A 13,577-nucleotide genomic window follows, 5' to 3' on the forward strand; every position below is an offset into this window, starting at 1 on the left:
GTTTATGATGAGATCATCAAAGATTAATGTAAACAGGACATCAATGCTAGTGACTGATGAATCTCTTGTCATGAAATGGTGTGTTTTGCTGTTGTAGGTATGATTATGTGGAGGTGGAGGAACCTGTCGGAGGCATGGTGTTGGGTCGTTGGTGTGGCTCAGAGATGGTTCCAGGGCCCCAGGTATCAAAGGGGAACCAGATCCTGATCCGCTTAGTCTCTGATGAATATTTTCCCTCAGACCCAGGATTCTGCATCCGTTACTCTTTGCTTCAACAGGTAAGGAACGACTCAAGTGCCACATTCTTCCTCATGCAATGCTTATGCAGCATTTACTGAGAGGGCTGGTTGTGTTTTTACTGAACACATTTTGTTAATCCCTAATGGCCATGTACTATATTATTTCTCCACCTGATTAACTTAAATACACAGTGTGCAAAGTATAATTTTATGTTTGTGAGAAATTCAGTGAGCTTTGCTGCATAGAGACACTTAAAAAGTTGAAGAGATGCTGTATGTACTTAAAAAAAAATAAAAATACTGAGAACTAAAACATAGTCCCATTTTATTACAATGCATCTGTTGCTGTATTCACCATCCCTTCCTCTGAAATGACCTGGCAACCTTAAATGGCACTTACTAAGTTGAAAATTTCAAGTTATAATCATATTCCTACCTCAGAAACCTTCTCCTCAATGTTTCACTTCTTGTGGTGGTGAAAACCACAGTGGGGCGGGCTACTGTGTTTTCCACCTTGGCCATGGTTCAGTTTCCTCCCTTTAATTTACACCCTGACAGGCGTCACACGGCACATTTGAAAAGGATTATTCCCCTAAAATGATTTAATAGACATGCTTGGCTTTGATGTGTGATGCCTGTCAAAGTTTTATGACTCCACTTTCCCTTGCATTTGTTTACTGAGGCTTTAGAGCGTGTCTGAACGCTTTGCAACATTGCTCGAAAATTGCTGTCGTTGTTTTCCAGTGAACAAAGGTGTGCTTTATCTCCTGATAGATAATGGCTGTATCTATTCTGCTGAAACTTAATTATTTTAGTGTTGATTGTGGTGAGATAGGCCACTAAAATTAGACCGGACAAATGTGGCTGTGGATTTTCTTTTCAAATAAAAGAAAAACATATGGCATTTCATATGCCATTTCCTTCTGATCTCATACTGCTTTTCTATTGAAAGTGCTGATGCTGATCTGTAGTTCATTTTCTGACCTGGCCTGCATTTCCGCAGATTTGAGACCTGAATGATGTAACTGTGCTACTACATTACCTACCAACAAAAATATTGCCCATCACTGTCATCACTTTAAGAGTCTTAGGGAGTTTTGAGAGCATATTTTAATAATCAGTCACAAAGTTATACACTACTATTGAAAGGTTTTGGGGTCAGTAAGGTTTTATTTATTTTTTAAAGAAATTAAATCTTTTATTCATCAAGGATGCATTAAATTTATCAAAAGTGACTGTTACATTTAAAAATAAATGCAGATTTTTTGGACTTAGTATTCATCAAATAATCCAACTTTGCCTTCACAGGAATACATTACATTTTAAAATATATTCATATATTCATATATTCAAATAGAAAACAGTTTTTTGTTTTTTTGTTTTTTGTTAGTGTAATATTTCACAATATTACTGATTTTACTGTATTTTGATCAAATAAATGCAGCCTTGTTGAGCATAAGAGACTTCTTTCAATCATTTTCAACTTCAATCAACTTTTAAAAATCATACTGGCCCCAAAAATCTGAACAGTAGTGAAATTCTTTGATTTAGAATTGGGACTGTTTAGTTTAGTGTGATCAATTTTTGTTTTGTTTCCTTCTTGCAAGACTGAGTTGTTGTCCTTTTTGAAATCTTTTTGTGGTCTGGACTTTATCCCAACTTCCTAGCCGCTGAACAGTTCTCTGGTAAGTGCCAGTAAAGAGCCCGTTTTTCCGGCCTTTTCAGGGGTGGAAATGCATGAAATTGTTTTAGCTCATCTCTGGCTCCAAAACTGACAACAGTAAAAGGACATCGGTTTGGCTTTAAGGAGATCTTCTAACAATGGCACAAATCAGTTGCATGGAAATGGTGCTTTTTAGTTTAGTTATTTTTAGGGATTTTTCCCTAGATGACATTCATTTCTGGCTTTCAGATATAAAATGAAGTATGCTTGCATGTAGAATGATGTGTAAATGAGTACATTCTCTACTCTTTATACTAGGTGGTGTGTTTTTCTTTGAGCAGTGCTCTATTATTTCAGAGGAGGTGGTGTGTTATAGCTGGTTTCTGGACACTGAGCTCGCATCAGAGAAGTTGTGGTTGAATCAAGCTCTATTTATAGTGTTTGTGGAGGAGGATGTTGAGCTGAAACCTACAATTCCAGCCCTGACTCACAGTGCACATTCTTTGTTTTCTTGCTCACTAAAGCATTTGTATTCAGGAGACTTGTGGTCAGTAGTTACATCTTGAGTGTTGTGCTGTGCGCCTGTTTGAGTCAAATTGTTTGAAATATTGTCTTACCATAAAATGTCAGGGAGTGTGTGGCAGAAGGTCTTCAACAAACCAAAAATAAGACTTTATAGTCCTACAAGTATTGTGGATGTGTGCTATCTTGACATTACAAATGTGAGCATATGCATGATACATTGTTAAATGCCAGGCAAACACAAAAATACAATTTCAGAGTATGTCAAAAAGAAAATCACTTGGAATCTACAATTCTTAGTGAAGAAATTCCTTTTCTAGGCCTTAAATGCTCAACAGAGCCTTTAGTTAGCAATGTGTTAATCTCCTCTGCCGTTAAAGGGGTCATATGATGTTGCTAAAAAGAACATTATTTTGTGTATTTATTAATACCTAGTTTAATTTGCACGTCATGCACCAACTACTGTCAACTGAATTGTTTAAAGACAGCAGTCGTGTCAATTACACCTAACTGCAATTCAGCAGGAAACTTCCTTTGATTCCCTACAAAAAAAAAAAAAGATGTTTAAGAGTGTCTCTGTCACACTTATTTGGGTCGTTTTTTGTGACCTTGTGACCTTTTTACTAATTAATCTGCATAGTTGGTAAAGTAGTAGTAGTAGTAAATTTGAGGTATATTTGTTAATGTTAATCTCATCTATTTGTGTTGCAGTTGTTGCTGAAAAAACCCTCTATAACAGGTAGTATGGCAACTTTTCTTTTTGGAATATTTGTTATGAAAAGAGTTTAACAAAAGTTTGAATTGAATAAAAATGTTTCTCTTATCATTCTAACATTGGTTGAAGGGACATTTTTATTAGTTAATACTAAGTAAATAATCACTTTTTTAAGATAATATTTTAATAATTTGTTCTGGCTTTAATACAAAGATAAATAGAAGTCAACGTGTTGTCTGTAATATAACACTTAGTATTTAATGCATTACAAAAAGTATAAATGGAACTGAACAATATATAACTGTGCAGTGGTGTAACTACAGACAGTGCAGGCAGTGCAGCCGCACTGGGGCCCATGCCGCGGGGGGACCCGCAGCGCACGCGGGCCCTGCCCACATTGCAAGCGACTATATTAATATAAATTAATAATAAGCGTATTAATAATAAAATAGATTCTTCACAGTTTTTTCATCACCATCTAAACTATAAAAATAAGAAAAAGCCTTAAACAGGCCTAAAAAATACTAAAAAATTATATTTTTTCTAAATACCTTAAAATTTAAAGGAATTGCTGCAACGCAATTTTGTCTGATATGTGAATTATATATTATATTTATTAGGTACTGATTTTAGTTGGTCTAAATTAAGTATAGGTTAGGCACAAATTTGCTTATATGGGTTCCCTTCTAGACACGAGCGCTGTGTGTTTGTATGTGCTTCATAACCGTGCACCCCAGGGGGCCCGTAGTAATAGCCTGCACTGGGGCCCGTCATTACTAAGTTACGCCACTGTAACTGTGTTTATATTTTAGAAAAGCAGTCATATTTGGGGGTGCTTGACATGTACTGCAGACAGACAGTAATGGAATTTATGGATGTTTAACATTACATTAATGGATGTTCTAACATTGTCTCTTGGGTAAAATTGTTCATTGTGGAACTGTTAATTCCTCTGACTGTTCCCAAATCCAGTGCACTTCTCATGTTATTATAGTCTTTACTGTACCTGTATTTATAGCTCAGTTTTTTTCCCCATCTATTGATGCTAAGCTAAATGAGTGCTTCAGATCTTCTGCTTGAAAGTTCTGCATTCGTTCCCTCTTATGATGCAACTTGAGGAAATGAGTGGCCTAGCTGGCTGGCTGTTGGCTTTGTACGCAGTGGCAATGGGCTGCCATACTGGAACAGCCGAATTCTGTTTCTCTGTGGTCAACCTCATCTACTGGAAACCCGGGATCACGGGGACACCCATGCACTTTCTGTTTAAACAAGCAATCACTCCCCTTCACCACTACCACAGAGAGAAGGGGGAAAATGAGCCCCAGCTGCGATTCACAAGAAGAGACTTTGGGAGCTGGTTAGGGGTTGAGGGAAGAGGTCATTAAAACAGCACCTAGCTCTGGAAATAAGAAAAAAATTGTGATTCTCACGAAAGTCAAAGGAACTAGACTGCTGCTTTTAGCTCCAAGCTGGATTTCATAGATGTTTTCCTCCTTGAATGCCTTGTGCGTGTGCTTACAGATTGCCACTGACTTTGTACAATCTTTACTGCCATTAAATTGACCAAAATAGTCTAGAACAAAGGCAAGAGATGTTTCTTTCCAAGAAACAGGTTAAGTAGAGTAACAGGTTTCATAGGCACCAAAAGTGGGACATGGTTGCTGAGGCCAAACTAAGTTCAGGACAGGTTTTTTTATGAACATTTTAAATTAGGAACTTCTCTTCAAAAGAACGAGTTTAACATGCAGTGTGAACACAGTATGCACTTGTGTGTAAGAATCTTTTTTAGTTGCCACTTGTTTTTGAAGTAATTGTAGATGATGGTTTTGTTGGCCGGATCTTTCTTCTCAGCAGCATTAGTTCAGGACAACCACAAGGATTACTGAATTACATAAGGCGTATCATTTCAAATACAATGTCTATTAAAAATTCAGATTTAGATGTGTGAAAATGACTCCAGTCTCCAGTCACTTCATTTCTCTTCTCCTCTTCTTACAACCACTGTGTATGATTGGCATGCCACCAAGCTTGGCCTTCACCAAATAACATCCACAGTGAATCACCCACATTTTTGAGTGAGACCTCTGCACTGTTATTTGGTTTTCTACAGAGCTGAGAGCTGTCTGCTCTCATGTGTGTTCTGACAGGCTACTGGCAGACATCTGAGTCTGTGCGCTCATGTCCATCTGTTAAGCCATTTTCCTTGTAGCCTAACAGAAACCTAGAACCTGCAAACAATTTGAAACATCATGTTGTCAGGCTACAGAACATAAATGAGGCCATTATTTTGCGGATTATAATTTGGCTTTAATCAATGCATCAGTTATGAAATATGATGACATGAATGTCTTACTGTGAATATTGAATTTCTGTAATGACATCAGTTACTGAGTGACTGATTCATTTTAAAGTCTTTATACCTGCATAGTAGAGATCTAAGGTTTGGGGAAAGTATTAAATTGTCATTTGTTTCTTTTAATATGTTTAATTTAAATGCATGATTTCATGTTTTAAGTCTGAAATTCTCCTGAATTTCTTTTATTTTATCTTGTGAGTGAAGGTTGCACTTCGGTAGGGATGCTTGGCTCTGGCTTTATAGTCCAGGGCTCAGAGGATCTTTAATTGACAGATTGAAAGAGTGCCTCACATTCACAAGCTGTTAATGGTTTCCATTCCCCACTGCTGACCGATGCCAAAACTGGAAGCCAGCTTTCTGTATTGAAGGATAGCTGAATGTACAAGTTTTTAGGAGGTCATTTTAACTGCTCCAGAGCTTACAAAAAAAAAATGATTAAAAACATTTTGATGTGTGCAGCTGATTTACATCTCCAGTGAATTATGACTTAAGATATATTAAAGTACACAACACTATAATATTAGTTCACGTCAGGCATGAGTGGAAGTTATGGTGACTTGCTATTCAGCGAGTCAGATGATAATTCAAGTGTTCATTAGAATGATTCAAATGGGTCACCTTGAACAATTCAAATGACAATAAAATAAGTGGCTCATAAGAGTCATGCATTTGTAAATCTGACTAAGCTAGTCGCAGTCTTTGTTTTTGCGTGCAGTAATGAAGATAAGGCAATGAAACACTTGTTGTCTTTGTTTTATTTTGAGATATCTGGTCCTTTCACTCATCACATTCATTTTTAAGTATATATAAGTAGTATTTGGGTTTCTTCTAATAAAATATTTTAGTTACGTCAAACTAAGGAATACTAAAGTATGTTTTAATTCCTTAATGTCCACATACAGTATTCTTGTACTGACAAACAGGTTGGCACTGCATTATTTCCAGTGCTTGACTCAGATGCCCTCAAGCAGTCAGTCTTGGTGACCTCATTTACTGCTTTGTTCACGGTAGCAATACATTTTTTATCACAGTAGAAAATCACAGGCCTTCCATTGACACCTTGTCCTTTACACAATGGTAACCATGCCAACTCACTCCTCATTTGTTACCTGGTTTTAGAATGCAGCATTGAACGTGTCATTCATAGGGGGATTATGTTAGTATGCTTGAATTAAGCTGCTGGAAAAAGGACATGTTGACAGATCCCACAGCACCTGAGGCAGTGGAGCAGAGTTGAACTGAGTGCAGAAATGTAGCTTCCTGCAGGTTGCCCAACACCATAGGTATCAGTGTTGCTGCCCTGGCATACATTTTTAATTGTGTGTTCGAGTTCAAACAGGGTGAAGCTGTTTGGGGACTGGTTAATTGATTCTGTGCATGAGCCAATGTTAAACATTAACTCAAGCAAAACTATGCATTCCCTTATTAACTGGTAATTTAGTAATACAAAAGCTCATTTGTTATCTTCTGATGATTTGGGGGGGAAATAAAATGTTATTTATGTATATGATTTTAAGTAAATGTTATTCTAATATATATTATTTCAGGGGGGGAAATCCCTTTATATAGACAGACAGACAGACAGACAGATAGATAGATATGTATGACATATGTTATGTATGTATATGAGTTTAAAAAGTGAATTTTATTCTATGTTTATATATTTTTTGGGGGAAAATCTTTCATCTTGAAAAGGCTAATTTCATTTCTAGTATTTTCTGCATTATAAAAACTCATAATACATTGATATATAATTTCAGTTTCTCCTTAATTATTATTAATTTTCAGTTACTCCTTAGTTAATCCTTAATTACTCCTTAATTATGCTCAGTCTGCGCTTAAGTGATACTTACCTTGTTTTCTTCACATATCACAGCTAATTATGTGAACTTAAAAAGCATTAAACAATAAATAAACTAAAAATAAATCAGGCTTCTGTGGAACATTTTTAAAATCACCTGTTTAAAATGAAATGGCCCGTTTGGAGTGGCTTACTGTACTACTGATTTCTTGTTTGTTTGTTTTGTTTAATGTTCAGAGACAGTCAGAGCATGAGGCCCCTGCAGTGATGCCTGCGTGGATGCAGAATGTGGATGCTCTGAGTGAAGCTGTAGCTGGATTCAGCACGATGGAGGAAGTGATGAAATACTTGGAGCCGGATCGCTGGCAGGTGGACATGGATGACCTCTACAAGCCTACCTGGCAGATGGTGGGCAAATCATTCTTCCACCAAAAGAAATCCAGAGGTGAAGATCCTGTATTTAGAAGTGCTTTGAGTCAAATTAAATACTGGAACCTTTTTTTTTTTTTAACCTGCTGACTATTTTTGTCTGAGCAGGAGTGGTTGACCTGAACCTGCTTCGTGAGGAGGTACGGCTTTACAGTTGCACGCCACGGAACTTTTCCATCTCATTGCGTGAGGAGCTGAAAAGGACGGACGCCATCTTCTGGCCCAGCTGCCTGCTGGTGAAGCGCTGTGGAGGGAACTGTGCATGCTGCTCTCACAACTGCTATGATTGCCAGTGCTCGCCCACCAAAGTGGCCAAAAAATACCATGAGGTATAGCACAGAACAGAAGGCCTTCTGTTACACTCTACATTTCACGTATTAAGTTTCTTTTACTAATAACTGTGTGTAAGTGTTCTTATATGCATAAAAACGATGCATCTCACATAACATTTCTGCCATTTACAGTCTACAATCTTAACCTTGTTGTGATGCTGATTATTTCACATTATTTCATATCAAAGAGGTATACTACTATAATAAGGACTTACTGTCTGTAGGGGCACTTAATTTCTAACTCTAACCATTTGTCCAATGTAGGGTTGCTGGGATTCTGGAGCATATAAATAAATGTAAATAAATAAATAATTATTAAAAATAAATCTAGATGCATCTGAATATATATATATATATATATATATATATATATATCTATATGTATATGTGTGTGTGTGTGTGTGTATATATGTACTGTATATAAATATTTGGACTATATCTGTTTATCATTTAAATATTTCTGTAATTTATAATATAAGATATAATAGCTATATATATATATTTAAATATACCTATATCTATTTAAATTTAATATTATGATTTGTTCATTTTTAAGAATTACTTGTATCAAGATATACTGTGTGTGCATATATATATGTGTGTGTGTGTGTGTGTGTGTGTGTGTGTTTATTAATACCTTTTAGCACACTTGTTTTGAGTTGATTCTAGAATTCAGAAATAATGTAGTGCAAATTCATTGTTACATCATGATTTTTATGTACACATGGTTAGTGAATGAGACCCATTGGGTTTAAATTAAAGGGGTCATATGATGCTATTTCAATTTTTCCTTTTTCTTTGGAGTGTTACAAGCTCTTGGTGCATGAAGATCAAAATAATGTTCTTTTTAGCAGCATCATATGACCCCTTTAAGTGATGTGATGTTATGAGTGCTTAAATCATTTCTGTGTGTATGAGCGTGTGTGTGTGTTTATCTCCATCTGTCTCTATATTTGTCTCTGCTTGTGCAGGTTCTGATGCTGAAACACAGGGCAGGGGGTCGGGGGCTGCAAAAGACTCTAACGGATGTCCCCCTGGAGCACCATGAGGAGTGTAGCTGTGTGTGTAAAAATGACTCGGACTAAAGCAGTCCCAGGGAGAGAGCAACACTGGTCCCCCAACAGACTCACCCAGGGAAATATTTCTTGCTTCGTGCATAAATGAGTGAAAGAGTTTTTACCCTGACGTTGCAAACTAATGAAACCCAGTGCTGGACATCTTTTTATCTTGACTTATCTAAGTCTGCGGTTCCATTCATTTTGGGCTCGCAAATCCATAAAAAATTGACCCATGAAGAAGTTTCCATTGGCCCTATGATAGCATGGAATATTTGGATAAAAACTGGACACAGTCTTGCTTCTTTGTGTGTATGTGGAGGTTTGCGAACAACGTGTGTACTGTATGTACATTCTCAAATCTTTTTCTGTGTGTGAGTGAACATATAGAGCTGTGCAGGTTCAGGAAAATGAGGTATTCCAGAATAACTAGAGAGCCTGAACTGAGGTTGCTATTACTTGTGAAACAAGTGGATTTGGTGTGTTCTTTTATATATTTTTTCTCTTTGCTTTTTTTTAACACAACTTAAAAATATCAAAGGACCTTGACTATGCAACCACTTTCAACAAACCAAGGACAGCTTTGTGGTGCCATGGACATTCTCCTCAATAACATCACAAAGAAATTAATTACACTGTGTCATAAACCAGCACTCCGTTGCCTACTCATCACTGAATTGAAATCAGACATTTTCATTAATAATTCAGAAAGAATATTTCAGGAAACATAAGGACGTCCCTCTTTTTTATCTTTTTTTTTTTTTTTTAAACCAGAGCATCTTTTGTTCTTTTACTATGTACTATAGACTCTTATGAGAATGGCTCCATTCAAGAGAGAACACTAAAATACAAACGTGAATCTTGTAAATATATTTCAAATTGGGATTTGTTGACCTTTCCTGTCATTACAGTTTTTGGTACCAAATTGTGGGCATGTAAGAATCATTTTCCCCTTTCATAATCACTGTTGTATTTTCAGTATTAGTCACTCTTTTGTAGAGACATTTATACTTTTGTGTTTTTTGAATAGTTGTTTTAATTGCCTAATAAGATTGTTATGCTGACTGGAGACTAAATGAAAACTGTTAGATGTTCATGTAAATAGACTTTTTAGAAGTTAAAGGGACATAGATCTGCCAGTACCATATTCCTCTACCATTAAACGATTAACTAAATTGTTGTGGTTTTTCCAAATGACGCTTAAAGCATTGGTTTGCTCAAGGAATCTGCAGTTGTCACAAAATTGCAAAGTACTCCCAGGGAACCCTATAACCATGAACTATTAACTGCTATCTGACTTCAGCCTTTGAGAGTGCAGTTAGATGTAAAAGATGTATCTCTGCATTAAGTGCTCTTTGATTCTCATAAGCTTTTCAAGAGTACAATCATGTGACTGCCGGTGTTGCTCTCAGCATTCCTTGAATAATGGCTCAATTAATTTCCTTTTTCATTTGTTTTAGGGGAAAAAGTTGAACTCATCTACATGCAGTAGATGACATGCGAACACTAAAACAATGACATTGGTGGAAAATGAAGACAATGTGATTTGCTCATAAATTCAGTTTTGATTGACTGGAAAGGGGAGCTGAGTAAACAAGACATGCAGCTTTATTTGCATCTTTTTTAATCTGCCTTAGATGACCTTTTCCGCTGTCATTTTGTCAGGCTATTATTATTCTCTGATGTAATATTTTTGTGACTTTGTTTTTCATACTTTGATCACAGATTCCTCACACTTGGCAAACCAATTTAGCAAGCCACCTACTGTAAGCAGGCTTTGAGATCCTCTTTAAAGGAAGAAAGGCTCATTTTTGTGCAGACTGACAGAGGGGATGAGAATGTGGATTTTGTTGATGTCATGTGAAAGTGAGAGAAGTGCCTTGATGTTGTTAAATAGCATACGGAAATGTAAAATATGAAGTTTCTCTCCATGAGACTCTTTTATGGTTCAGAGAGATGTTAAAGAATGCTTTTGACGGGTGTTTCTCATCTCTTGGTGGTTTACTTCTTGAAATCAGTGCGTCATTTTGGATCGCCATCAGATTTCCTATGTAACAGAATCTTAAAGGTGATCCATGCATTTTTTTTCTATGTTAAAATACTTTCTTCAACCCATCTTAATTTGGAGAGAAACCCTTCATAATTTGATCTGACTCCTATTATGCCATCAATAATCTTATTCACAGTAACTCATCTAATGAAATTAGTTCTGGGCTGGGCTTTCTATTTGTTTGAACAAATGGCAGATGGGAAAGTGATTCAAGAACTTTGAAAGCAACCAGTTTGGTTATACTAGTGGTGCAGAAATCATACACTTAATGTTAATACGCTGTACAAGGTCATTAAGGAGAGTATAAGTAGTTGAGCATATAACATGAAGACTCTTAATATGCATTAGCACATGTCCATTTGTGTTTTAAAGAGGCTAGGGAATTTCACTGTCACCGTTAATAGTAAAAAAAAAATGCTGACTGAAAATTTATGAGATTGTCTGGGAACAAAGCATTTATGTATTTAACCAGATGTGCGTATGTTAGCATTGGACTGTGGGCTTGGTCTTATTTGGATAATTACAGGGTAGTTGCTCTGTGGTTTTCCAGGAACTGGCTGTGGTTCCTGAGGAAAGTAATGACCTGACATCTGAGTGGCATTAATCAATGATGAGGACAGTTCGCCTTTCCACTGCTTGTGTCATTATGTGATGCAGTCATATTTTGGATAAACAAAAATCTTAGATTACTGTTCAAAAAATCCTTCAGAAATCATTCTAATATGCTAATTTGGTGCTCAAGAAATATTTATTATTATTATCCATGTTGAAAACAGTGCTGCTTAATATTTTTGTTGTTAAAAAAAACAGTATTGAAATAAAATTAGTTTGTAACATTATTAGTCTTTACTGTCACTTTTGATCAATTTCATGCATCTTTGCAGAGAAAATGTTTTTTGTTTTGTTTTGTTTTTTTAAACGTAAAAATCTTACTGACCCCAAACTTTTGAACTTTTTTTTTAACATCAGGACTAACAAACAATAAATATATTACTTACCTAGATTGTATAAATTATAATTGTCGTACTAATAAAGACAAAAATGGCACCGTTTTCCTATAATGCCTGATCTTGCCTGTTATATACACCTCTGGGAAGCTGTTCACTCAATTCCAGATTTATGCAAACACACAAGTAGCAGCATGCCCACTAAAAAACATTTGTTCCACAAGTCCATGCTGTAACTGCAATAAAGTAAAAATTAAATGTTTTTTGATTCCCTTTAGCCCTGAATATGCATAACCCTTAAGGGTTTGTAATCTCTTTCTAGAACATCCAGTACTTTTACCACACAAAACATTGCAGTCATGTTGTCTCACACATTGTGTGTATGTGTGCGTGTTAGGGTTGATGATAAGCTTATTCCAAAGGGGCAGGGAAAAGGCCATTTATCTTAGAAAACCTTAATCTGTTATGTCCAATTAGAACAGATAGAGGGCAAAGTGTAGTCTGTAGTCTGCTGAAATGATCTACATGGAAACTAAATGGAACTTTACATGTATTTTAAAACAGTTTGGGCTGGATTAATTGCACCAGCTCAATGTTTAATGCATAAATGTTTTGAACGAAGCCCTAATCACAATGTTTGAGGAATATCAATGCAGTCTTACCTTTCAAGCACCGTAATAAAGATCCCACATACACAGCAACTGCTTTATGATAAAAGCTGTAGATCAATCAAGTGAGCTTGGGGTGATTATAGCCTGGGGTTTATGGATCTGGGTTGTTAATGAGAACATCTTAAGTCTTAAGATGTATTGGTATAGATTTCATATTAGTGTGCACGTGTATTTCATATATATTTTTTGAACATCCAACATGTATATGTGAGTAATTTATAGGTGTATATGCACGTGTTTTACGTACCCTATGTATTGATAAGCTAAGTTTGATTTAAATTCTACGTGGCGCCTCATACACAACTGTCAATATGCATATGATAAACATTAAAATAAATGTTATCTACCAGGTGTAATGCATCTTAATCCCAAAAATAAACGTAAAAATCTTACTGACCCCAAACTTTTGAACTTTTTTTTTAACATCAGGACTAACAAACGTCTCTAGGTTACGTATGTAACCATGGTTCCCCGAGGGAACGAGACGCTGTGTCGAGTCGCTTTGGGAACGCCCTTGCGTGACCGCATTCTGAAGCACGTGTCAAATCAGTCCAATGGAGCAGCGAGACGTCACGAGCGGGGTGACGTAAGCACCAGAAAGTATAAAAGCGCATCCAGCAGAGCGCAAACCAGCTTCGATGAAGTAGCGCCTGCAGGGATGCAGGGAGTATGGCAAAGAGACGCAGCGTCTCGTTCCCTCGGGGAACCATGGTTACATACGTAACCTAGAGACGTTCCCCTTCAGGAACTCGAGCTGCGTCGAGTCGCTTTGGGAACGAGAATACCCACTGCGCCAT

General features: G+C 36.6%; 1 protein-coding gene across 1 annotated transcript in view; it reads left to right on the forward strand.

Annotated features, from left to right (window-relative positions):
• Nucleotides 1-10,371, forward strand: part of LOC107723796 (platelet-derived growth factor C-like) — a 59,416-nt gene extending 49,045 nt beyond the window's left edge. Inside the window, exons 5-8 of the mRNA XM_016532496.1 lie at nucleotides 98-278; nucleotides 7,534-7,741; nucleotides 7,834-8,054; nucleotides 9,029-10,371. Of these exons, the coding sequence (XP_016387982.1) occupies nucleotides 98-278; nucleotides 7,534-7,741; nucleotides 7,834-8,054; nucleotides 9,029-9,142 (724 nt within the window). The 3' untranslated portion in view covers nucleotides 9,143-10,371. The remainder of the gene's footprint in view (nucleotides 1-97; nucleotides 279-7,533; nucleotides 7,742-7,833; nucleotides 8,055-9,028) is intronic.
• The last annotated feature ends 3,206 nt before the right edge of the window (nucleotides 10,372-13,577 follow it).

The sequence above is a fragment of the Sinocyclocheilus rhinocerous genome, unplaced genomic scaffold (genome assembly GCF_001515625.1).
Source record: "Sinocyclocheilus rhinocerous isolate Xijiao unplaced genomic scaffold, SAMN03320098_v1.1 scaffold1085, whole genome shotgun sequence".
In the NCBI taxonomy this organism is placed as follows: domain Eukaryota; kingdom Metazoa; phylum Chordata; class Actinopteri; order Cypriniformes; family Cyprinidae; genus Sinocyclocheilus; species Sinocyclocheilus rhinocerous.